Here is a 24,327-nt window from a genome sequence, read left to right as displayed (position 1 = left end):
AGTGGTTAAGAATCCACCTGCCAATGCAGGGGACACGGGTTCGAGCCCTGGTTCAGGAAGATCCCACATGCCGCGGAGCAACTAAGCCTGTGCACCACAACTACTGAGCCCACAAGCCACAACTACTGAAGCCCACGCACCTAGAGCCTGTGTTCCGCAACAAAGAGGAGCCACCACAATGAGAAGCCCGTGCACCCCAAGGAGGGGTAGCCCCTGCTTGCCGCAACTAGAGAAAGCAAGTGGGCAGCAACAAAGACCCAACACAGCCAAAAATAAATAAATAATTAATTAATGGCAGAAACCCCCCCCCCCACTTAAGGTTCTTTTCCTTGCAACATGAAAAACATAAAGCTAAAATCCAAAGATAATGTGATTTCACTAACCCAGGCGTGAGTGAAGCCACCTCACGAGTTGTGGTTCTCATCCAGTTTCCAAGAGCCCCAAGGACCCTCTGTCCCACCCCAGTGAGGTCTTTAGTTTGAAACTGCAAAGGAAAATACATACCTGATTTTTGGGAAACACTTTTGGGAAATGAAGCAGTTCATAAGCTGCTGTTCTGATAATGAAAGGATCTAATATTCTGATTTGATATGGTTTATAGATCAGATTTAATGCTGGTTTCTTCCAAAAACCATTAGTGTTCTGAAATAAAGTAAGAAAACAGAAAATACAACTTGTTGTTGTCTCTTTTTTTTAATGAGAAAAAAATGAAGGTAATTGGAAGCCAGATCAAGTTTGCCAACTTACTATTTTGCCACCTGTCAACAATTCCCACAGCCACTTTAAATCAAGCGGCTTAAAAGCAGTGAGAATCACCGTAGTATTAGGATCATTGTGATTGGGATCTGAAAAAACAGATTCTGGATAAAAAAGTCGGAAGGTAGTCCTTCTCCCAACTTCCTCTTCATGTCCTAAAATAGGACCATTATTCATTCTGTGGGTAGTAAAACACACAAGATATGTAGACCAAGCGCAGTACGGGTCACGTCCATCACAGTTCTCAGAGCTTTCAGAGATGGACAAACATTGTCAGCCGTGTAGCCAGGGCTCTAAAGCCACACGGCAATCCGTCAATCTTTCACACGTAACAGCCAAGGAAATAACTCCCTTTCGTGAAACAGCTGTTTGATCAAAGGCAGAAACATTCATCTGTGTTTGAAAATTAACTGTGGGGACCTGATAATTCATTCTTACCTCCAGAAAAATTGAAGACAAAATGAAACAAATGGGAACATAAAACCACAGAATACTCAAGCTAAAAGAGACGTGGCAGGACATCCAGACAAAACCCCTTGTGTTTGTAGATGAGGGCCCCAATGTACATAGAGAGAAGGTTACTTGCCCAGGGTTACACAATCATGTAGCAGGTGGACGTGTGTCTCAGTGACTGACAGGCAAGAGTCACAGTTAAGGTGATTTGAAAACCCACCAAAATTGTTGTGCTCTGAAATAAAGTAACAACATAAAATTGCTATATTTATACCCAAGCACAACCAAATGAATGACTATCTCTGGTGTGAACCAAAGAACCACAAAGGATCCAGTGTTGGGTTTGTGGATACTCAAAGCCAAGGTTAGACGTGCATAAATAGTATATTAAGGTTGGGTTTGTGGATACTCAAAGCCAAGGTTAGACGTGCATAAATAGTATATTAACGTGTGCTATGAAAAGGAATGCACTGTTCCCAAAACACTGTCCCCTAGGAGATAAATACTGTTTGATCCTTTGCCACTGACTGTGATATAAGACAGCCTTAGTAACACCTGAAATGACTTTCATAATCTCTTTAATGGCATTTTCCCACAAGGGCCTGGTGTGGTTCTAGGTGACCAGATTTTAAACAATTATAAAGAAATTTGTGAGTGCTTCAACATTGTTTTGTGGATAAATTTTCACAGCTTCCTCAAAATGAATAATCCACAGAAAATAAGGTGACCACGTTATGCAGAAACCCTCAGCTTGTAACCCAGCAAAATGCCCAAGCACTGCCAGGTCATCCTAATGCATTGCCCAGCGCGAAGCTTTCCCACTCTACAGAAGACTATTCATAGCCATTCCCAACACACACAAACTTTATCCCGGATAATGACCTGACTTCACCCTTTCAATGAGAAAACAGAACTCAAAATGTCCGCATTTCCCCACCATTACATCTACGGGACTTGGTAGCTGTAACCACAATCCCAGCTTTCCCTTCCACTGCAGAGATAACCACACTGGTGTTTGGACCCCATCCCCTCTCTTGTTACCACACCAACCTCCTTATTCATTTCCATCAGTTTACTAATATGCTTTAGAATCTATCTTTATAAAAGGAAACAAAATAGAAAATCTCCTTTGAGTCCATAATCATCTCCAGCGACTATCTCATTTCTCAACTCCACAGTGAAATTTCTCTAAAGAGTTGCTTCTACTGGTTTCTCCACTTTCTCACCTGTCATTCTCTCCTCAAACCACCCCACTTGGGCTTCTCCCCCGCACCGTGCCTCCAAGTCTTCTGTCAAGAGTAACAGTGAGCTTCAGCTTGCCAGTCCAATGGTGAACTCTGTCCTCATCTTACATGACCTCTCACCAGCCTTTGTCATGCTTGAAACCTCCCTCTGTCTTAAAACACTGTGCTCTCTTGGCTTTTGTGATCACCTTCTCCTTTCTTCCTACCTCACCGGTAGATCCTCTCCAACTCTTTAACTCCTTTTTCTTTGCTCAACCTTTAAGTTTTGACTACTTCAAAGCTCAGTCCTGGGCCCTCTTCTCTGTCTCTCCCTGGGAAATCTCACCCAGTCCATGGTTTAAGTACAACTTACAGGCTGTTCGCAATGAAGATTTTAACCTGTTTATCTAACTGCCTACTTTGACTTACCCACTGCAAATCTAGTAAGCATATCAAACCTGGTACGTTCAAACAATAATCTTGATTCTCCTCTAAACCTGTTCCTACCCTAGTCCTCCCCAATTCAATGAATGGTACCACTATCCAGCCAATCTCTTAAGCTGAAAACCTAGGAGGAGGTATCCTGCATTCCTTTATTCCCATCTCTGCTCACATCTAATGCATCAGAACATCCTGATAACTCTACCTCTAAAACATGCCTCAGTCTAGCCCCTTATCTCCTTCCACACCATGACAATCCTGTTGCAAGCCACCATTCTCTACCCAAATGCAGCAACCTAACTGGCCTCTTTGTTTCCACAGCTTGTCCTTCCTGTTTCATTGTCCATGCCATCACCAGGGTATTTTAAAGACATAACCAGATAGAGTTGCTCTCTTGCTTAACAATTTTCAAAAGTTTTCTGTTATACTTAACATAAAACGCAAGCTCTAATCGTAGTTTACAAAGTCCTACACAGCCTGCTCCTTACCTACCTCTTCGGCTGCCAATTGCACCACCTCCCCAGCCTGCTGCCCTCCAACCTCACTGGTTTTCTTGCTGCTGCTCTTAAACCTAGCATCATACCCTCCTGGAGACCTGCAGTAAACATCCTCTCTGTCTGTATTCCCTAGTCTTCATACGGCCGGTACTGTGTGGTCTTAGGTCCAGTTGAGATGTCTCCCCTTCAAAACAGTCATCAATTCAAAAACAGCCACTCAGTCATTCTCTATCACACATGTTTTAATTGTTTGCATGGCATTTATTACTACATTTCTTTATTTAATTACTGTTTTCTTCCCCTCATTAGAATGTAAGCTCCACGGGGAGCAAGAATATTATTCTTTTTCACTACTATATCCCCCTAGAACTGTGCTAGAACTGTGCCTGGCATATTAAGGGGATTTCATAAATATTTGCTAAATAAATGACCTGAAATCTAGGCCTACTCCAGCCAACAACTCGAGTAATGTGTAATGTACTTAAACATACTACAGCGACTCTACTTCCTTTTAAAACACAGCGGTATTAAAGCAGGAAACTATACTCTTTTGAAACAATTCCAGGTTAGCAAGTAGAAGATATATTTACCTTATTATTACATCATAGGAGTCAATTTTTTCTCCTAACGTCTTATTCTTCAAAACTCCGCCATTACCAACCACCACACATTTTTTACATGGCACACTGTTGGGCAAATGACAAGAGAGAGACTGAGCCATCTTTTACAAAACTGGGTGATTCCAAGAACCCATTCATGCTTTGAGGAACCCAATACAAGATTCCACTTGTTGCACAAGTAGAAAAAGAACCAGTTGTAACTCACAGGTCTAGGGATATATTAGAAAGATATAAGATTCAAGAAATAACATTCCATAGAAAGTATATCATCGTTAGCAACTATTAATGCATATCAGTTCATATACATCCCCTCATTTGATTCTCATAACCACCCACTGAGATAAGTAAGCCTGATATTCCCATTTTACAAATGAAAAAAGAGATTCAAAAAACTGTTAGGTGATATTTCAAAGGATTCTGCATGTTAATATTGATACAAGTGTGTTTCATATTAGATGTGTATGTATTTTCCATCAGCATTACCCATTCCCCTGAGATTCCAGCTCTGGGTTACTGCTGCGTCTTATAAGTTTGGAGACAGACAGTATAGAATCTGGTTGGCAAAGTGCAGCTTCCTTGTACCTGCCCGTGCTCATTTCAATTCCCCAAACGGGTACTGGTTCTTGGAGCTTAACCAATACAAAAGAAAAGTTTACTGTGTGTTCCTGGCAAAGAGCTTTAAAGTAGGACATGAAGTGGGACTTCCCGTTGCTGGCCAGAATCAGCCTAGGCCAGTGGATTATCTACTGTTCAGCTCTCATCCAACGTGGCCTGGCCCTCAACATAATAAAAGCCATATATGACAAACCCACAGCAAACATCATTCTTAATGGTGAAAAACTGAAAGCATTTCCTCTAAGACCAGGATCAAGACAAGGATGTCCACTCTCACCACTTTTATTCAACATAGTTTTGGAAGTCCTAGCCACAGCAATCAGAGAAGAAAAAGAGATAAAAGGAATCCAAATTGGAAAGAAGAAGTAAAACTGTCCCTGTTTGCAGATGACGTGATACTATACATAGAAAATCCTAAAGACGCTACCAGAAAACTACTAGAGCCCAGCAATAAATTTGGTAAAGTTGCAGCACATAAAATTACCACACAGAAATCTCTTGCATTCCTATACAGTAACAATGAAAGATCCAAAAGAGAAATTAAGGAAACAATCCCATTTACCATTGCAAAAGAAAAGAATATAATACCTAGGAATAAACCTACCTAAGGAGGCAAAAACCTGTATGTGCTCAGAAAACTATAAGACACTGATGAGAGAAATCAAAGATGACACAAACAGATGGAGGGATATACCATGTTCTTGGACTGGAAGAATCAATAATGTGAAAATGACTCTACTACCCAAAGCAATCTACAGATTCAATGCAATCCCTATCAAATTATCAATAGCATTTTCCACAGAATTAGAACAAAAAATTTTACAATTTGTATGAAAACACAAAAGACCCCCAAATAGCCAGAGCAATCTTGAGAAAGAAAAACGGAGCTGGAGGTATCAGGCTCCCTGACTTCAAACTATACTATGAAGTTACAGTAATCAAAACAGTATGGTACTGGCACAAAAAAAGAAATATAGGTCAGTGGAACAGGATAGGAAGTCCAGAGATAAACCCATGCACCTATGGTCACCTAATCTATGACAAAGCAGGCAACGATATACAATGGAGAAAAGACAGCCTCTTCAATAAGTGGTGCTGGGAAAACTGGACAGCTACATGTGAAACAATGAAATCAGAACATTCTGTAACACCATACACAAAAATAAACTCAAAATGGATTAAAGACCTAAGTGTAAGACCAGATACTGTAAAACTCTTAGAGGAAAACAGGCAGAACATTCTCTGACACAAATCGCAGGAAGACCTTTTTTTGATCCACCTCCTAGAGTAATGAAAATAAAAACAAAAATAAACAAATGGGACGTAATTAAACTTAAAAGCTTTTGCACAGCAAAGGACAACCCACAGAATGGGAGAAAATATTTGCAAATGAAGCGACCCGACAAGGGATTAATCTCCAAAATAAACAGCTCAGGCATCTCAATATCAAAAAAACAAACAACCCAATCAAATAAGCAGAAGATCTAAATAGACATTTCTCCAAAGAAGACATGCAGATGGCCAAGAGGCACGTGAAAAGATGCTCAACGTTGCTAATTATTAGAGAAATGCCAGTCAAAACTACAATGAGGTATCACCTCACACCAGTCAGAAGGGCCATCACCAAAACATCTACAAACAATAAATGCTGGAGAGGGTGTGGAGGAAAGGAAAGCCTCCTACACTGTTGGTGGGAATGTGAATTGGTGCAGCCACTATGGAGAACAGTATGGACGTTCCTTAAAAAACTAAAAACAGAGCTACCATATGATCCAGCAATCCCACTCCTGGGCATATATCCAGAGAAAATCAAAATTCAAAAAGATGCATGTACCCCAGTGTTAACTGCAGCACTATTTACACTAGCCAGGACATGGAAGCAACCATCAATGGAGGAATGGATAAAGACGATGTGGTACACACACACACACACACACACACACACACACACACACAAAATGGAATATTACTCAGCCATAGAAAAGAATGAAATGATGCCATTTGCAGCAACATGATGGACCTAGAGATTGTCATACTGAGTAAAGTAAGTCAGACAGAGAAAGACAAAGATATCATATGATATCACTTATATGTGGAATCTAAAAAAGTGGTACAAATGAACCTATTTATAACACAGAAAAAGAGTCACAGCTGTAGAAAACAAACTTATGGTTACCAAGGGGGAGAGGGACAGGGAAGGGATAAATTGGGAGATTGGGATTGACATATACATACTACTACATATAAAATAGATAACTAATAAGAACGTACTGTACAGCACAGGGAACTCTACTCAATACTCTGTAATGACCTATATGGGAAAAGAATCTAAAAAAGAGTAGATATATGTCTATATATAACTGATTCACTTTGCTGTACACCTGAAACTAACACAACATTATAAATCAACTATACTCCAATAAAAATTAATTTTTAAAAAATGGCCTGGCCCACCCAACTCCAAGCTCTCACCACCACTCGGCCAGGCCTGGAGAAATGACAGAACAGATCATGTCCTTCTCCTCTCGGGGAGAAAACTACAGAGGAGAAGGCTGTTGAGATTGTCCTTGCAGGGCCCTCATGACATGGAAGTATGAGGAAAAAACTGTTTCTCTAAGAACCATGAAATCAGCAGACCAGATGAACTCCAGACCGTAAGGCTCTTAGGAAATTAATCAGTAGCAAAATTGCACAAATGCTGTAGAATATTTAAACGTAGAGAACACAGCAATACAGGAACTACTGAAAGGAGCCAGGAGTTGGTCCTGTCAGGTTAAAGAGAGACAAGATACACATTCCTACACATGTAAATTTCCCTTTTTTATTTAGAATTTGTTTAGTTCATCTATTTGCTTGATGTTTTAAACTTTTTTTTTTTTTTTTTTTTTTTTTGCGGTACGCGGACCTCTGACTGTTGTGGCCTCTCCCGTTGCGGAGCACAGGCTCCGAACGCGCAGGCTCAGCGGCCGTGGCTCACGGGCCCAGCCGCTCCACGGCATGCGGGATCTTCCCAGACCGGGGCACAAACCCGTGTCCCCTGCATCGGCAGGCGGACTCTCAACCACTGCACCACCAGGGAAGCCCCACACCTTAAACTTTTTAAAAACACTTTTTTAATGTTTTGAGACTTTCAGCTCCCAAATATTAAAAAGTCATGCATAATCAGTGTCTACTTTGTTACAAAAACAAGAAGATCCAGGGTTTCACAGATGGTACTGATGGGGGCCGGGGGGCAACCATCCGACAGGCCCTCCTTAAGTCTGTACCCCCAGACCTCCTATGATGGACATGTCACAATGTGTTCTAGAGAAGTTTCTTTCCTAAATCTGCTTGTCTTTAACTATGAAAGGAACATTTCTAGGTGCTCTTATATACAAGTTTGACATAAATCCCAATTCCAGGAAGCTACTCTGTCCACGGTGCTCTGCAGCCAGGTGGCACGGAGAAGATGGGGGTGCTGGTCAACTTCAAAACGCTTTTCTCTCTGGGTCTGCGGCCATCCTCCTGAGCAGACCTAGCCCATGAGAGCTGTACAGCAGGGAGCAATTCCCACACACACAGCTTGTGTGGTTCCTCCTTCCATGACCTCACAGCCAGGTTAATGCAAAATCAGAGGCTGAACCTCCAGGTGCTGCCCCGTCTCCCTGCCAGGACGCTAAGTGAGGCTGGGCACCAGGGAGGGAGTGGCTAGGAAGGGACAGGATGGAAATAACAGCTCTGTTCCTGGGAGGTCCCCTGTGTGGAGGTGAAGGAGGAATATCTATAATTTATGGCATGTAGACTAACCCTCTCCCTTCAAAGAAGGCTGGAGGCCACTCCCCTCCCAGCAACCATCCTGGACTGGGGTCCCCAGCCTGAACCAGGCTTGCCTGACTCCAATACCACCGAACATGCCGGGGCGGGGCCAGGAGCACAGGCCACCACTGTGTGTCCCCAGAGTTCTTATCTTGGAACCTCAACAAAGGACTCCTGCCCCACAGGCCTAATCTCTGCAGTTGAGTCCAGAAAGAGGGAACTCAGCTCAGTCCCAGACACAGCCAGTGGCATCAACACTCAGCCAGAAGTTTCCCTCAGTGTTATCTGTATCGGGCGGGATTACAGTTGATAATCAAGCCCCAGATCACATGTGGCCGAAAGGTCATCGCAATACAAGAAGGTACCGTCTGTCATACTCAGGTCACATCCCTGGTCCCCTCTCAAACTCAAGGTCCTGAACCTCCCCTCACAAACCCTAACAAGCCTTCCAGCCAAAAGAAAAGGGGGAGTTAAGGGTGCAAGCAGATCTGTTTCACAGGAGCCCCAAGGATTGGTTACAGAGAGAGGGTCATTCCTTCTACTCAGTCTCCGCCCGCTTGGGAGAAATGAAAAGAAATCACATGGACACTGCCTCACCCAAGAGAACTCCAGTTCCAAAGACGCTTTACAGTTCCATGGTCACCGCATTTTTAAAATTTCCCTTTCTGTTTTTTTCTCTGTCAGCTTTGTAGGGGGCAGGTGGAAACGGGAGGGCCCTTCACCACAGGAAAAGTGTGCTGATGTCTTTAAAAGGAAATCTCGTCAAGGAAATTTTACTTTTCCTCTTGGCAAGGATATTGCAAAGATCCACACATTTTTCTGAATATCATACGTGACACTAGAAACTCCTCAAGGGGTGTGCCTAAGACTACTCTTAGGCAATAACATCTTCTCTGCAGCTGGTATTCACAGTGCCCCCGTGATGCTGGAAAATGTGAAATGGAACAGATCCACGGTCTGAACCACATACCTTGTAATTCACTGCTTCCCTCCCTCCACAGCAGGTACCCCCCTATTACCAAAGGAGTGATTCATCCTCTCCTTGGCTTCATCCACCTGGCCTGGGCTCCTGGCTTCCCCTGTTTCCTTAGTGTGAATCAATAACTCCCAGTGTCCTTTGGGTGACTGTATAACTTCAAGATATTTAATGAACACAACTTTCATTCACAATCAGCTGCAGTGAATTGTGAATCCCTAATGGGCAAGAATATTATATTTCTGCATCCTCTAATCTAAAATTTTATATGTATTTATATCTTATTTATAAATATATTTATATTTCTGCCTCCTCCAATCTAAAACTTCCTGATTCACAGGTTGTGCATTTTAGAAACTGATTTGGTTGTCACCTTAAGTGTGACTTTGTAGCTGGAGAAACAGGTAGCCGTTCTTCCTTCCTCCACTCTGGAAACACGGAGGGAAATCCATGTGCCTCAAATTGCTCACCCAGAAAACAAGATCATTCCAGAGTGCCTGAACCTGTTAATGGAAAATCTGGAAAGCTGCTGAAATAGTGATGGCAAGAGGTTACACTTCCCCTAGGTGAAAGCCATGTTTCTCGTCAAGTCAGGCAGATCCAGAAGAGTTACTAGCCTGTGCAGAGTGAAACATCAACACCATCAATACAGAGAAAGTAAACGTGAACTGCCCACTTCAGTGATCTGTGATCTGTCTTCTTTTCTAAATACTGTATGACTCCTTTCAGCAGCATAGTGTATACATTAAAACGTATCACTCCATCTTCAATGTAGCAATCTCTGGCAGATCCCACTGGTCATATTCCCAACACCCATTACCCCTTGTACCTTTGCTGGCAGAGCCCTGCTTTCACAAGCCTAACAGTGGTGAGTATATTCCTGTGCCAATGGTTGGTTTAGATGTGGTCACGTGAACCATCCCTGGGCAATAAGATATTAGGGAAGTCTGTTAAATGCCCTGGAAAAGATTTTACCCCCAGGAAGAGAATGGTTTGAGCAGAACACTGATTTTATCTACCCATCCTTTCTGCTTGGATACTGACATGCGATAACAAGGTTAGGGCGGCTGTAGTCATCTTGCACCTAAGAGGGAAAGCCAGAGAGAGCCGCGATGAAGCTGCCCCGACATTCCTGAGCCACTAATTCAATCCCATAACTGGAGCCAATCCATACAGACGTGCAGGTGGTACCCAGTACGTCGGCACTCCCGCGGTTTGTGCAATCCAGTCTGTGCAGCCATACGTGGCCTGCCCTGTGAGCTAGATCCACGAACCTGATTCTATACATCTGAATCCACACATCTATGTGATATGGGAGATAATAACCATCCACTTAGTTCAAATCACGCTTAGTTAGCAATAGTGCTCCTTGCAGCCCAGAGATCCTAAAACCCTGTGCATTGGAGTGGGGTGGAGATCTCACTGCTAGCTGTGGCTCCCCTACTCAGCACCTCTGGGAGCCTGGCCTCATGACCTAACCTCTTGGATCTCAGCATGCCCTTTTACGAAGTAAGGGAATCACTGAGGTCTCAAATGTTGTTAACCTATGTCGCACAGAGCCATCTGTCAGTTCCTCCGGCATGTGTACCATGGTTTCTGTATCTCTCCCTATCCAACGTCTGACCACAGCAGTTGCTACAGAACACGTATGTGTTCCTCTCTGCCACAAATGACTACTTTGTTGATGCAGAATCACAACCTCCCCTCACCCTCAAGTCCTCCTTCTGGCTGAAAATGCTGCCATGTAAAGAAACTGCAAAGCAGGAGGATGGCCAGAGCAGTGATGCAGACACTGATATCCCTTACAGAGCTTGGGCTCCTTTTAATAAATACACTGCTGACGCCTTAAGTTGTCAAAGACCATGCTCCCACCCTGGCTGGTTGCCGATGTAACCTGGCTCGGCCACTGCTGACATAATGGATTCTGCCTGGGTGAGCAACGAGGCAGCCTTCGCAAATCCCCATCCACTTAGCAAGCAACTGACTTAACACAGGTGCTTCCGTTAAGTAAGATATTTAGGCTTAGTTACTCTATAACCACCTCTGCAGGACTCAAGCACTCTTCACAGAATCTGGCGTGCTTGCGGAACGCGATGGCGATGGCTGCGGGAGGAAAGCTGGTTCCTGTATTTTAAGCGAGAGCAGAGACTTTGTGACCCAGGATTTCGCTGCTCCGGCTGTGGGAGGATGTGCTCCCACTGAGGAGAAAGCAGCAGTCTCCAGGACCAGTGTGCAAGCTGGTGCTACAGAGCTCCACACACAGCCAGGAAGGGTCAGGCTCTCACAACATGGGCACAGTGTAGGTATTCTTTGTGATGCAATTCCCGTAAAATATCCTCGATCACTAGTGAAGTTTATAAAAAAGCATGGCCACAGTTGTGTGAGCTGTGCTTTGGAGATTAACAAGGAACCGAGTCCTGAGAAATCAAGAGCGACCGCGTAGGGAAACGATGGCAAGAGAACTAGAGGTGTGTCACTCCAAACCGTTTGTTCCAGGTGTGGCATCATGGTGCCCTCCGAACAAAGTGGCTAGAAAGGAATCTAGAGGGTACCTCAACCATCCCCCCTCCTTTATGAAAGCGTTTTTTGAAATTGAAATATAATTCACACACCCTAAAATTCATCCATTTAAATAATAAAATTCAGCAGGTTTTAGCATATTCGCAAAGCTGCGCCACAACCACCATTATCCAATCCAGAACGTTTTCATCACCCGACGACGACACCCCACAGCCAGGGGCAGTCACTCTCCATTTCCACCCCCATCCCAACCCCTGTCTGTGGCACAACTAATCCACTTTCTATGTCTATAGATTTGTCTATCCTGGCCATTTCATATAAATGGAGTCATACAATATGTAATCTGTGACTGACTGCTTTCACTGAGCAAAATGTTTTCAAGGGCTTCCCTGGTGGCGCGGTGGTTGCGAGTCCGCCTGCCGATGCAGGGGACACGGGTTCATGCCCCGGTCCGGGAGGATCCCGCATGCCGCGGAGCGGCTGGGCCCGTGAGCCATGGCCGCTGAGCCTGCGCTCCGCAACGGGAGAGGCCACAACAGTGAGAGGCCCGCATACCGCAAAAAAAAAAAAAAAATGTTTTCAAGATTCACTCATGCCCCAGCAGGAATCAGTACTGCGTTGCTTTGTACGGCTGAATTACATTCCATTGTATGGATATGCATTTAATTTATCCATTGAGCAGTTGCTGGACATTTGGTTGTTTCCACTCTGGGGCTATTATGAATGATGCTGCTATGAACATTCGTGCACAAGTTTCACGTGGTCATATGTTTTCGTTTTTTTGTTTTTTTTGTTTTTTTTTTTTTTTTGCGGTACACGGGCCTCTCGCTGTTGTGGCCTCTCCCGTTGCAGAGCACAGGCTCCAGACGCGCAGGCTCAGCAGGCATGGCTCACGGGCCCAGCCGCTCCGTGGCATGTGGGATCTTCCCGGACTGGGGCACGAACCCGTGTCCCCTGCATTGGCAGGCGGACAGACTCTCAACCACTGCGCCACCAGGGAAGCCCATGTTTTCGATTTAAGCTTTCTATTTTGAAATAATTCTAGATTCACGGGAAGTTGCAAAAATAGTACTGAGAAGTCCTGTGTAACCTTCACCCAGTTTCTTCCAGTGATTACACTGACTTAATTTATTAACTTAACTTTATTAACTAGTAAAGCTGACATTGGTATAATGTGCATATACAGATCCACCTCCTCTTTTGTAAAACCAAGGTTCAGAAACTCCGAAACTTGCCCAAGGTCCCAGAGCAGTTACGCCTGACCTGCTGACTCTAGCAACTTTTCACCAGTACCGCCCCTCTATTTCAGATGGCCCATGCCCACCACCTGCCCTCCCCTCTCCCCGACAAAAGAATAAAAACAAACTTTTCTAAGCTATCCTTTTCTACCCTTAGCGTCGCTCCCCTGCTGCCGAAGTTCTGGTCAGACAGCTAGTTTGAGCGTTCCCATAAAAGGAGGAACATGGAAAAGAAAACACGAAAAGATTAATCATTGTTTTTAAATGGTTTGTCTTTTTGGAACTAGCTAGAGGTGGTGGTTGCACAATACTGTGAATGTGCTAAGTGCCACTGAATTGTTCTCTTTCAAACGGTTCATTTTATGTGGTGTGAATTTCACCCTAACAAGAAAAAAAATGATTTGTCAACATTTCTTTGAGACTTTTTCTTTTTCCCATACTTAGGATCCTCTGGCTTAGTACTGAAAAAATTTCCTTTTCTCAACTCTCATCCTGATGATCATGCGTAGTAAATATGCCAGTTGGACTTCTCTGTAATTTGCCGGTATCTATCCAGAGGAGATTCTATCCAGATCATTTATCTTTAAGAGGCAAAAAAAAAAACCCACAAAAAACAGACGAAAAACCCTATTTAACGTACATCTGTTTTGGTGAATTTACACATGTACCCTGGAGATGTTTTAGTTTAGCCCTGTAAAAGTATTAAAAATGGTTTGAGGTTAAGGATGAAGGCAGAAGCCACATTACATAATGGGGGTGGGTGGGCGATTTATAGCCCTGGAAATCCTAAAGAATATACCCAAAAGAATTCACAGTTCCGGAATTCTCTTCCCCTTACCTCTTCAGATGACACTCAGTCTAAGACATTTAATTGTGGAGTCTTCTGTCTTTGCGCTGCTGGTTAAATGCAAAGGGAGTAACTGGAGAAGAGTGGAAGTCTGGAGACCTCTTAACCTCTATGGACCTCAGTCCTCTCATCTTTAAAATGAGGGGATTGGACTAACAATCTCCATCCTTCCTGCCTCTGACCCTCTCTGTGACTTTACTGTGCTTTTGGGTCTGGCCCTCAGTCCACACAACTGAGCAGGAACAGGTGAGGTGAGGTAACTGGGATTCTTTAGGGAACAGTTTAGCAGCCTCAATATTCACCCCATCCCAACCTGCTGTACCATTGGTCAGGAGAGAAACTCAGAAAGAATATAAAAGAAAAAGCCCAAGATTAACCCTCTATTAAAACTACATACCAAAAAGATAAATAACATAATAAAATACAATGGGGTATGTAAATGGCCTATCACGTGTTCTCATCTTTTCACAGGGAAAATTGAGAACTCCTATCACAAAATTAGGGCGAAAGGCAACTTTCTATAATGAAAATACTTTTTCTAACAGATGTGATTACAAGAAGGGAGGCAAATTATTACGATTATTACTAAGTGACCAAAAACTTTGAAAAAGAACAGATTTGGGGGGTGGGGGCAGGATAGAGGGAAGAGGGGAGGTAGAGCAAAGAAGCAGCATGGAATTCTTAGAATTCCTGGGCTCTGCCACACAGAGTTCCGGCCAGACACGCACACTCCTGTTCCCTTCCCTCTTTATCTCTGGCCCAAGTTCTGCATGGTAGTGACTGTAGAAAAAGGCTCTCCCTGCCTCACTGAGTTACTTTACTCACATTACCTACACAGGTGGCATAAAGAAGACCTCATAAGAAACCCCGCTTCAAAACGATCTGCAACCCCAATATGGTTCCACAGCTTTCATCTTCAAGAGAGAAACCACAGTTGGCTGCTTCTAGCACCAAGCTAGGTTGGTATAGTGTTACGTAACTGACTTTAGCATCTTGAGTATTTCCAGGCACAGAAACAGGAAATGGTGGACAACACTGGCAAAGGCTGCTGCTTGCCCCTCAATAACTGTTTCATTTGTCTCTTAAAATAGGACTCTATCTCTCTCTCTCTCTCTCTCTCTCTCTCTAAGGTGGGTGCACAGCCACATGGAATAGAGGCTACATTTTCCAGTCCACCTTCCAGAAAGGCCTTGTGATTATACCCCTAGCCAATGGGATAGAATTGGTGGTTGCTAGAAAATTTTTAACAATCAGTCCTCTTTGGGAGAGAGGGGAGGGATGGGGAAGCCCTAGTTTGCAGTGTTTGCCAATTTCCATGGTATAAATATATTCCCACCACGGCTAATTTCAAGCTTCTACCTGGATGGCACTCAACACGGACTTGGGAAGAGCGGCAGCTCTCACAAGTTGGTACCAACAGGCTCCAGCACATCACTGGCTGTAATAAAGTGTTATATGTAATTTCTGGGAAATATCCTTAAAGAAGGAGGCAAGTCTTAATGGCTGGGGGCATGCCCTTCCCCCTTCATCCTCCCTGCTGGCCAGAATGTACATATGACTGGTGAAGTCCAGCCATCAGATTGGACCATAAGGAAGAATAACAGAGTCACAATAGAGAAGCCTTGGTCTCTGATGATTAACAGCTGCTAAGCTGGCCTGAGATTGCTTAACCGCAGGCTTCATTTACATGACAATTGTAAGAAAGAGGAAAAGTTGTATCTTGCAAATGCAACCAATATTTGGAGTTTTCCCATTCACAGTAAAATCTATCCCAACCAAGGGCATCATGCATGCTAAATAAGTAAAGGATTCAGATTTGAAACAACAAAAAAATGTCTGAACCTTTGTGGGAGGGACAAAGAGAACAGCCAAAGGGGGAAGGGACTTGAAAAGGAGGTTCTCACCTCTCTCCACCTGAGCCCCTCCTCTCTGACCTACAGACCCCTACAGAGAGTGAGCAAGCCTCGGCCAGAAAGGCTTCCTCCTGGTACACGAGGGCCACAGCTCCCGGATCCACAGTGAGGGCTCAGGGAGGACTCCCCGACTAAGGGCGGTCCAGGTCCTCTGCCAGAGAAGGACAGACTGTTCTCACACCTCTTTCTTCTACGGCATTTCCCCAGGCAGAGAGGAGAAATGGGAAATGTATAAGGTTATTTGGGGGGTAGACTGAGTTGACTCCGAGGCAGCGATAGGCAGGTTAGTGTATTCTGCCTTTCTGGGGTTTACTTAAAATATATTTATTGCTCAGGCATGGGCTGGCCTGTTATGATCTTTGGATCGTACCGTGGGTTTCAGACAAATGTAGAATGACTTACTTAAAATGTAGGTAAAATTTATTATTACACGTGAACTCCTCCTAAAAGTTAATATCTAAATGAAGATAATATTGTCACAAGTATATTCTTATCCACTTTCAAAACACTCTTTCTGAAGTCTCTAGGGAGCATAGTCTGCACGCATCACACAAGCAATTCAGCAATGCTGAGTGTCTACTGCATCACTGTACTCTGGGAGGATCCTACAGGGACAGTCTCCATTCACTGTATACCTGCACAGTTTCTGCTTGTACATTGATGGTACTTCCATCTCTTAACAACTTCAGACTCAGGAACCTTTGTGCAATCAGCATGATGTTCAGTGCTTCCTCACCACCCACACCCACCTCCCTCCCAATGCTAGTGATGCTGAGAACCCGACGTGGGTTGATGGTGGGAGTGGGGGGCAGGAGGAAAGGGTGGGGAGCAGCCAGACCAAGTCAGCAAGAAGAGAGGAGGTAGCGTGGCTGAGGCACATACAGATGATGAATACCTGTGCAGGAAGAGGCTCTGAAAGCAACTAAATAAAGCACGGCTAATTCTAAAATAAAAAGCAGGCAATGACGGAAGCCTGCGCGCCTAGAGCCCGTGCTCCGCAACAAGAGAAGCCACCGCGATGAGAAGCCTGCACGCCGCAACGAAGAGTAGCCCCCGCTCGCTGCAACTAGAGAAAGCCCACGTGCAGCAATGAAGACCCAACGCAGCCATAAATAAATAAATAAATAAAAATTTTTAAAAAAGCAAAACAAAACAGGCAAGAACAAAAGTTCCAGTCACGTCCCATCAAGAATCCTGACAGTATCTCACGTTTACAGGGCCAAGGATTTTTTTCAAAGCTTTGCAGATACCTGCTACAATTACTTAAGGTATAACCATTATCACTGTGAAGTCAAACATCCAGCCCTGGATGGACCCACCCAGGTTCACATCCTGGCTCTGACATTTACCAGTTCTAACAAACTATATATGTTTGCCTGGCCTCAGTTTCTCAGTTTAAAAAATGGAGATCATGGACCATACTTTGCAGGGTGGTAGTAAAAAGTTAGAGAGAGGGCTTCCCTGGTGGCGCAGTGGTTGAGAATCTGCCTGCCGATGCAGGGGACGCAGGTTCGTGCCCCGGTCCGGGAAGATCCCACATGCTGTGGAGCGGCTAGGCCCGTGAGCCATGGCCGCTGAGCCTGCGCGTCCGGAGCCTGTGCTCCGCAACGGGAGAGGCCACAACAGTGAGAGGCCCGCGTACCGCAAAAAAAAAAAAAAAAAGTTAGAATTGATAAAAAGCACACATGCCAAAGGTCTGCATAAAGCAATATCCTACAGATGAGAGCTGTATAAATTTTGGTTAGAAAAGAATATATATGGTTGCTGTGGATATGCAATCAAAAATTGAAATCGATTAGGTTGATGGCATAGTTTTAAATTATAAAAAGTACAAACTGAAATGAACCAACATTATTACATAATCTACACCTCAATAATCTGGGCCCCTGACAGAGAAAACTTAGGTAAATTCAGACAAAATCTAGCACTGCTCCTCCAGCTCTGTTCTGTAAACTATCTCCATTTTCACACCTCCGTCTACTGCCCCCATTTCTGCACCCACCAAAAAGCACCTTTATTCTCTTGGATAAGAGGGGGAATTCTGCCGTTTTCCTTTTTAATGGAGGCCTCACAGCTGCAGATCACCCTTCTCATCCCACTGGACAACTGGCCAAATTCTAAAGTACAGCTTAAAACTTTGTGAAATAAGTCCACCTCTGTAAAATAAGTTGACTTGCTAAGAAGTCTTTGGCAACTCAATTCCTAAGGGGTTAAATGGACACCAAACTTTTCTAAAAACTAAACTGCCTGTTGTAGTAAGAAAATGTGTATCTAAACAAGCTGTTCACTTCCCTCAAATGTAATTCTGAATAAAAGGAAGAGAGCTGCTTCTGAAATCCAATATTCAAGTGAAACAGAAAAGATCCTCACGAGGGAGCGGTTTAGAAGATGTATGGGAAGGTATGGGAACCATGCCATGGAAGGAGGCTGTGAGCTGATTAACAGGGAGTGTGAATTAATTCTTCAGTAACAACAACTTAGAAAAGATGAACGTGGGTTAAAAATGTCCTGACTTGGGACTAGCATGGCACACCATCAAGACTGCCTGCAATCTTTTGAGCCAACCAATTATGCAACTTCTAAACTATATTTGTAGTCTGTTTACTTCAAGTGTCATAGAAATAACTCCTAGGCATTTTATTTATGCACAAAAGATATGGAATCTTCCTGAGTGAATCTATTTTACACTGGGGTACATGTTTTGAATCAACTTAGCTAAAACTAAAAGTAAAACAGAAGCAAGAAAACAAACTCACTTGTCAAACTCATCAAAGAGATCACAACTCTGCAGTTTTGAAAGAGCAAGTCGAAAGTATTCGGCTAGAAAACAAATGGAGTATTAGGAATAACAGCAATCATGACTTCTTAGGTACACAGTAAACCACCTTATCCACTGCCCTCCCCAAAACCCACTTTAAACTGGCATGGCCACCTGTGATTTATTCTGTGGTGAAAATTCATGTTACAACTGCAATTAGCCAGCACTGCTTAACAGGCGCACTCAAAATGGTAAATGCTCTAAGGACAGTCTCCAAAAACCCCAGAAAAATAAGATGCTTAATCTAAAAACAATCATAAGCAAAAATTAATCCTATCAGGTTAATTAATCATATTAATAACAATATTAATAGTCAAAATAATTTTATTAATAATAATTAAACTATAATTATTAACATTATTAATAATTAATATTATTATTAATAATAAAAAATAAAATTTAATAATTGTTCATTTTATTAATAATAAAATTAATAAATATAGAAATAAGTATAGAAATCAATATTCTGCAACTTTAAACCTATTAGATTATCAAACTCTCTGCAATGTATTTTAAACACACAGACACACACACACAGACACACACACACACACACAGGATCAGCTGAATAAGAAAAGTCTAACTCAGGAAACTATAGGCTTGTCACCTCCTAGGCTTTCAGGGTCTCTCAAAACCTAGAATATACAATCGTGCAAGGCAAAGCGGTTGTCAACAAGCAGAGGGAAAATCGTTTCATCATTGGTAAATGGAGTAATTCTCTCTAAATTTAGCAAAAATAAAATATCCTCTGATTAAATTAAAAGATTGACCGGGGCTTCCCTGGTGGCGCAGTGGTTGAGAGTCCGCCTGCCGATGCAGGGGACACGGGTTCATGCCCCGGTCCGGGAAGATCCCGCATGCCGCGGAGCGGCTGGGCCCGTGAGCCATGGCCTCTGAGCCTGCGCGTCTGGAGCTTGTGCTCCGCAACGGGAGAGGCCACAACAGTGAGAGGCCCGCGTACTGCAAAAAACAAAACAAAACAAACAAACAAACAAAAAAAGATTGACCAAGGACCTAGAATGTGATGACATAAAATAAAACTCATAGGTAAAGAGGTGAAATGGGAAATAGGGAGGAAGTTAACCCATAGGGTTGTCTTGCTAATTCTGAATTGGAATAAAGTAAGGCATTGGAACTCATGAGTAATATGGTGGCAAAACAAAAGTGAAAAGCAGTTTCTCAAAAACAAAAAGTCTACCTTTTTTCATTCTTTTATTCCACACTGACTCAAAATGAATGGAGATTTATGTATTAAAATTTAATTCCTTTCACCCAATTCCCAGATCATATCCTTAGGAATCATTATGAAACAGAAAGATTAAAAGGCCTTAAAATTATATAAACATGTGATTCACATCAAACACCACTCATATTAATAGAGCAGGGTAAGAATAATATTACTGACCTGATGTTCTTATCCCATAGGGCAAATCAAACTTATCGCTACCATAGAAGGAAGCAGTATTTTTAAAATCAGCTGCACACAGAAAAGGGTGAAACTGATGAAACCTGGAAGAAAAGGATAAAGAATGATTTTCCCAAATGTGTATAATATTTGCATGTTTTTAAAATCACAACTGTAAATAACTGTAGTATGTCATTCCTATTGTATTAACTATACATGAATGTATAATTATTTTTAAGATTCTTTAAAAATCATCTTAAACACTATTTAAATATTACCTAGAATGGGATGTGCACTGGAACTACACACCCGGAAGGGAAACGCCTTCCAAGTAGTGAAACCAAAATTACGTAACAGCTTTGGGTGGGGAGTGGCGGGGGGGCACAAAATTTAAAAACCAGCAAACACCAGTGACAGCCATCTACGGGAAGAGACAAAGGAAGAAATAAGGGAAAGTAAAAGTACAGATGCTGATTCACTCCCAAAAGAAAACGTACCATAAAGCTGTTGTCAGCTGTGAAAATAAAAACACACTGAAAGTTAGATGTAGCTAGAACTGAACTCTTTCCTGAGGTCATTAAATTAAAATTTACTCAAGAACAAGAACTACGGATACTTGTCTTCTTGTTGCCTGTCCTGCCCCCCTGCTCCACTCGGGTACTCTCTCAGACAACAATGTTTGATGAGGCGCCTGCTTTTTCTGTTTTTTCCCTCACTTTTAGCTCCTGGCACAGAGCAGGCAGATAACATACATTTAAGAAATGACTGAACGGGCTTCCCTGGTGGCGCAGTGGTTGAGAGTCCGCCTGCCGATGTAGGGGACGCGGGTTCGTGCCCCGGTCCGGGAAGATCCCACATGCCATGGAGCGGCTGGGCCCGTGAGCCATGGCCGCTGAGCCTGCGCGTCCGGAGCCTGTGCTCCGCAACGGGAGAGGCCACAACAGTGAGAGGCCCGCGTACCGCAAAAAAAAAAGAAAGAAAGAAAGAAAGAAATGACTGAATGAATTTCAACTCCAAACTAATTCTTTATGGGACCATTATGAATTAGAAAGAAATAAGTTTTTTTAATTAAAGAGAAGGAACAGGGACTTCCCTTGTGGTCCAGTGGTTAAGACTTCACCTTCCAATGCAGGGGGTGCGGGTTCAATCCCTGGTCAGGGAGCTAAGATCCCACATGCCTCTGGGCCAAAACCCCAAAACATAAAACAAAAGCAGTGTTGTAACAAATTCAATAAAGTCTTTGAAAACGTCCACATCAAAAAAAAAAGGGGGGGGGCTTCCCTGGTGGCGCAGAGGTTGAGAATCTTCCTGCTAATGCGGGCGACACCGGTTCGAGCCCTGGTCTGGGAAGATCCCACATGCCGCGGAGCAACTAGGCCCGTGAGCCACAACTACTCAGCCTGCGCGTCTGGAGCCTGTGCTCCGCAACAACAGAGGCCGCGATAGTGAGAGGTCCGTGCACCGCGATGAAGAGTGGCCCCCGCTTGCCACAACTAGAGAAAGCCCTCGCACAGAAACGAAGACCCAACACAGCCAAATAAATAAATATATAAATGTGGGGTTTAAAAAAAAAAAAGAGAGAGAGAGATAAGGAAGAGGTAAAGCACATATTAAAATGCCATTTCCGCCTACCAGGACTAGGTACTGCAGAGCAAGTCAAGCTAACCCTTATCCCATCCCCAACACATGGCCCCTTCTCTCCGGCCTTATCAGTTTTGTCCTTCCTTAGTATAAAAATTGCAGGCGGAGATCAGAGCGCCCCTGTGGTTTCAGAGGCTGCATGACAAAATGAAAATAAACAGCAGTAGAGTAGGGACAAATTAGCTTCAGCTTGATCCTGGCTTTGCTACCCAGGAACCACCAACCTTGGCAAGTCACAGGAGCTCAAGATCTTTAGAGCTGAGCTAAGAACTTATACCATATTCAGACTAAGCAAAGAGGTGAGAAACTAGCCCTTCCTACTCAAGAGGGGTGTGCGTGCTAGATTCAGTTGTGACAAGTGTTAGCAGCCTCAGGGGTCCAGCCAACTTCAAAAGGTCATTATCTGTATCAGGGTTGATCCCCAAGCTTAGGATCTGCTCTGGGAAGAGGAAGTGTCAGGTCACCTGACTTAAGATTGAGAGGAGATTCAAGATCTTCCCAGGCTTCCTTGGGAAAGTAAACCGCAGATGACTTTGCACCTTGAGGTGAAAGCAATAAAGGATGCTATTCTTCAGAGTTGGTGGGAGTGATAATGATGGTAACTGATGATTAACGTCTACTGCCAGTCAGACCTTGTACTAGGTGACTTACATTTTATTTCTAAATGAAATAACTGTTAAGCACTGTGGCAAAGAACAGTGGCCTGCCATTTCAGTAAACAAAGGATGTTGAAGCCCATCAAGCCTTCGGCTACTGCAGCCGCCCCCCAACTGTGCACCCTGAGGGGAATTCAGGAGGAAGGAAAACAGGATACTGGCCCCAGATCGCTGAGGTGCGTATCAAAGGAATAATTCCAATAATACAGTTTCTTGCATCTTCCCACACATAGAAAAGGGGTAAATTCATTATCTTGAGATGTCTGTTTTTTCTTTAATTAGCCGTAATCCTTACTTTTAAAATTTATTTATTTTATTTATTTTTGGCTGCGTTGGGTCTTCGTTGCTGCACATGGGCTTTCTCTAGTTGCAGTGAGCAGGGGCTACTCTTCATTGCAGGCTTCTCATTGCAGTGGCTTCTCTTGTTGCAGAGCATGGGCTCTAGAGCACAGGCTCAGTAGTTGTGGCTCATGGGCTCTAGAGCGCAGGCTCAGTGGTTGTGGCGCTGGCGCACAGGCTCAGTAGTTGTGGTGCACGGGCTTAGTTGCTCCATGGCATGTGGGATCTTCCTGGACCAGGGCTTGAACCCGTGTCCCCTGCATTGGCAGGCAGATTCTTAACCACTGCGCCACCAGGGAAGTCCAGCAGTAATCTTTTGATGTTCGACTCCCTGTTTTTTTGTTCCCCAAAACTCCTACAAATCCTGGCTCCTCCCTCTTTGGAACAGTCCCTCAGAGCTATCTGAGAGGCTGTATCCCAGGCTTAAGTCCTCAGTAACATCCCAAATAAAACATAATTCTCAACTTTTAGGTTGTGGTTTTTTTTTTAGTCGATAACTCCATGTCTCACACAGAGTAGGGGCTCAATAAGTATCTGCCTTATCTGTAATAATTATATATTACATCGTATTATGTTACAGTATGTTATATTACATTATAATGATCATCTTTGCTGTTGTTACTCCTACAAAAGCCTGGAAAGGAAGGTAAATTCTACTAACCAATTTAGACTGTGGAAAAAAAAAAATGTGGCCTGCCATTCCAGTAAACAAAGGATGTTGAGGCCAGCAAGCCTTCAGCCCACTGCAGCCGCCCCAGATGGTACACCCCGAGGGGCATACACGGTGGAGAAAAACAGGATGCTGCCCCTAGATAGTTAAGGTGCATAACAAAAGGAATAATTTCAATAAGCCCAGACTCCTGCATCTTCCTATTCATAGAGAAGCACTAAAATCATTAACTTGAGATGTCTGCTTTTTTGTGATTAGCAGTCATCTTTTGATACCTGACTGTTAAGGGAAACACTGACTGAAACCGCCTGCCCTGACCAGGCAAAGACAGTAACAATTTGCATGAGTTATTTTACGACAGGAAGTCCTGGTAAGGAACACGGAACTAATGAGGCACCACCAACCGGAAGAATTCGGGAAAGGTCAAAAAGACAGAGGAGACGCCAGTCCACGTGTCCTACCAACCTCCCAGAATCCTCCTCGCTGGAATCCATCCTGGCTGAGTGATGCGTGCACCACGAGAAAGGACCCCGAATCCGAATGACTGGCCAGAGACAATCCGGAAACTAACCCCGTTACCATAAAACCCGAGACTGCGAGCCACGTGGCAGAGCAATCCTTCCTCCTGGGTTCCCTTACCCTGTTGCTCGCCGCCCGGGCGCCCCTTCGCAATAACGTCTCTTGCTTTGTCAGCACGTGTGTCTCCTCAGACAATACATTTCCGAGTATTACACAAGAGCTCACTCTAGGACCCTGGAAGGGGTCTCCCTTCCTGCAACATGGCTACATGTCTGTCTTTTTCAGCAAAAACTCCAATATTTCCTCCCTTACCTCTTTGGAACTGTTCCTCAGAGCTATCTGAGAGGCTGCCATCCCAGGCTACAGTCCTCAGTAAGGTCCCCAA

At 43.7% G+C, this 24,327-nt stretch overlaps 1 protein-coding gene across 11 annotated transcripts in view; it reads right to left on the bottom strand.

The window, feature by feature from the left end:
- ST3GAL6 (ST3 beta-galactoside alpha-2,3-sialyltransferase 6) overlaps positions 1-24,327 on the bottom strand; it is an 80,281-nt gene that overhangs the window by 7,730 nt on the left and 48,224 nt on the right. For all 11 annotated transcript variants that reach the window (XR_014326245.1, XM_082840263.1, XM_082840260.1 and 8 more), the window contains 5 exons: positions 20,118-20,221; positions 18,651-18,714; positions 3,961-4,056; positions 748-934; positions 505-642 (listed from right to left, as the gene is read on the bottom strand). Coding sequence is in view for 10 of the 11 variants with exons in the window: in XM_082840263.1 (XP_082696389.1) it covers positions 505-642; positions 748-934; positions 3,961-4,056; positions 18,651-18,714; positions 20,118-20,221 (589 nt within the window). In the remaining variant the exon portion in view is untranslated. The remainder of the gene's footprint in view (positions 1-504; positions 643-747; positions 935-3,960; positions 4,057-18,650; positions 18,715-20,117; positions 20,222-24,327) is intronic.

Source organism: Leucopleurus acutus (assembly GCF_964270905.1).
Source record: "Leucopleurus acutus genome assembly, chromosome: 5".
Classification (NCBI taxonomy): domain Eukaryota; kingdom Metazoa; phylum Chordata; class Mammalia; order Artiodactyla; family Delphinidae; genus Leucopleurus; species Leucopleurus acutus.
This window is presented reverse-complemented; position numbering and strand designations above follow the sequence as displayed.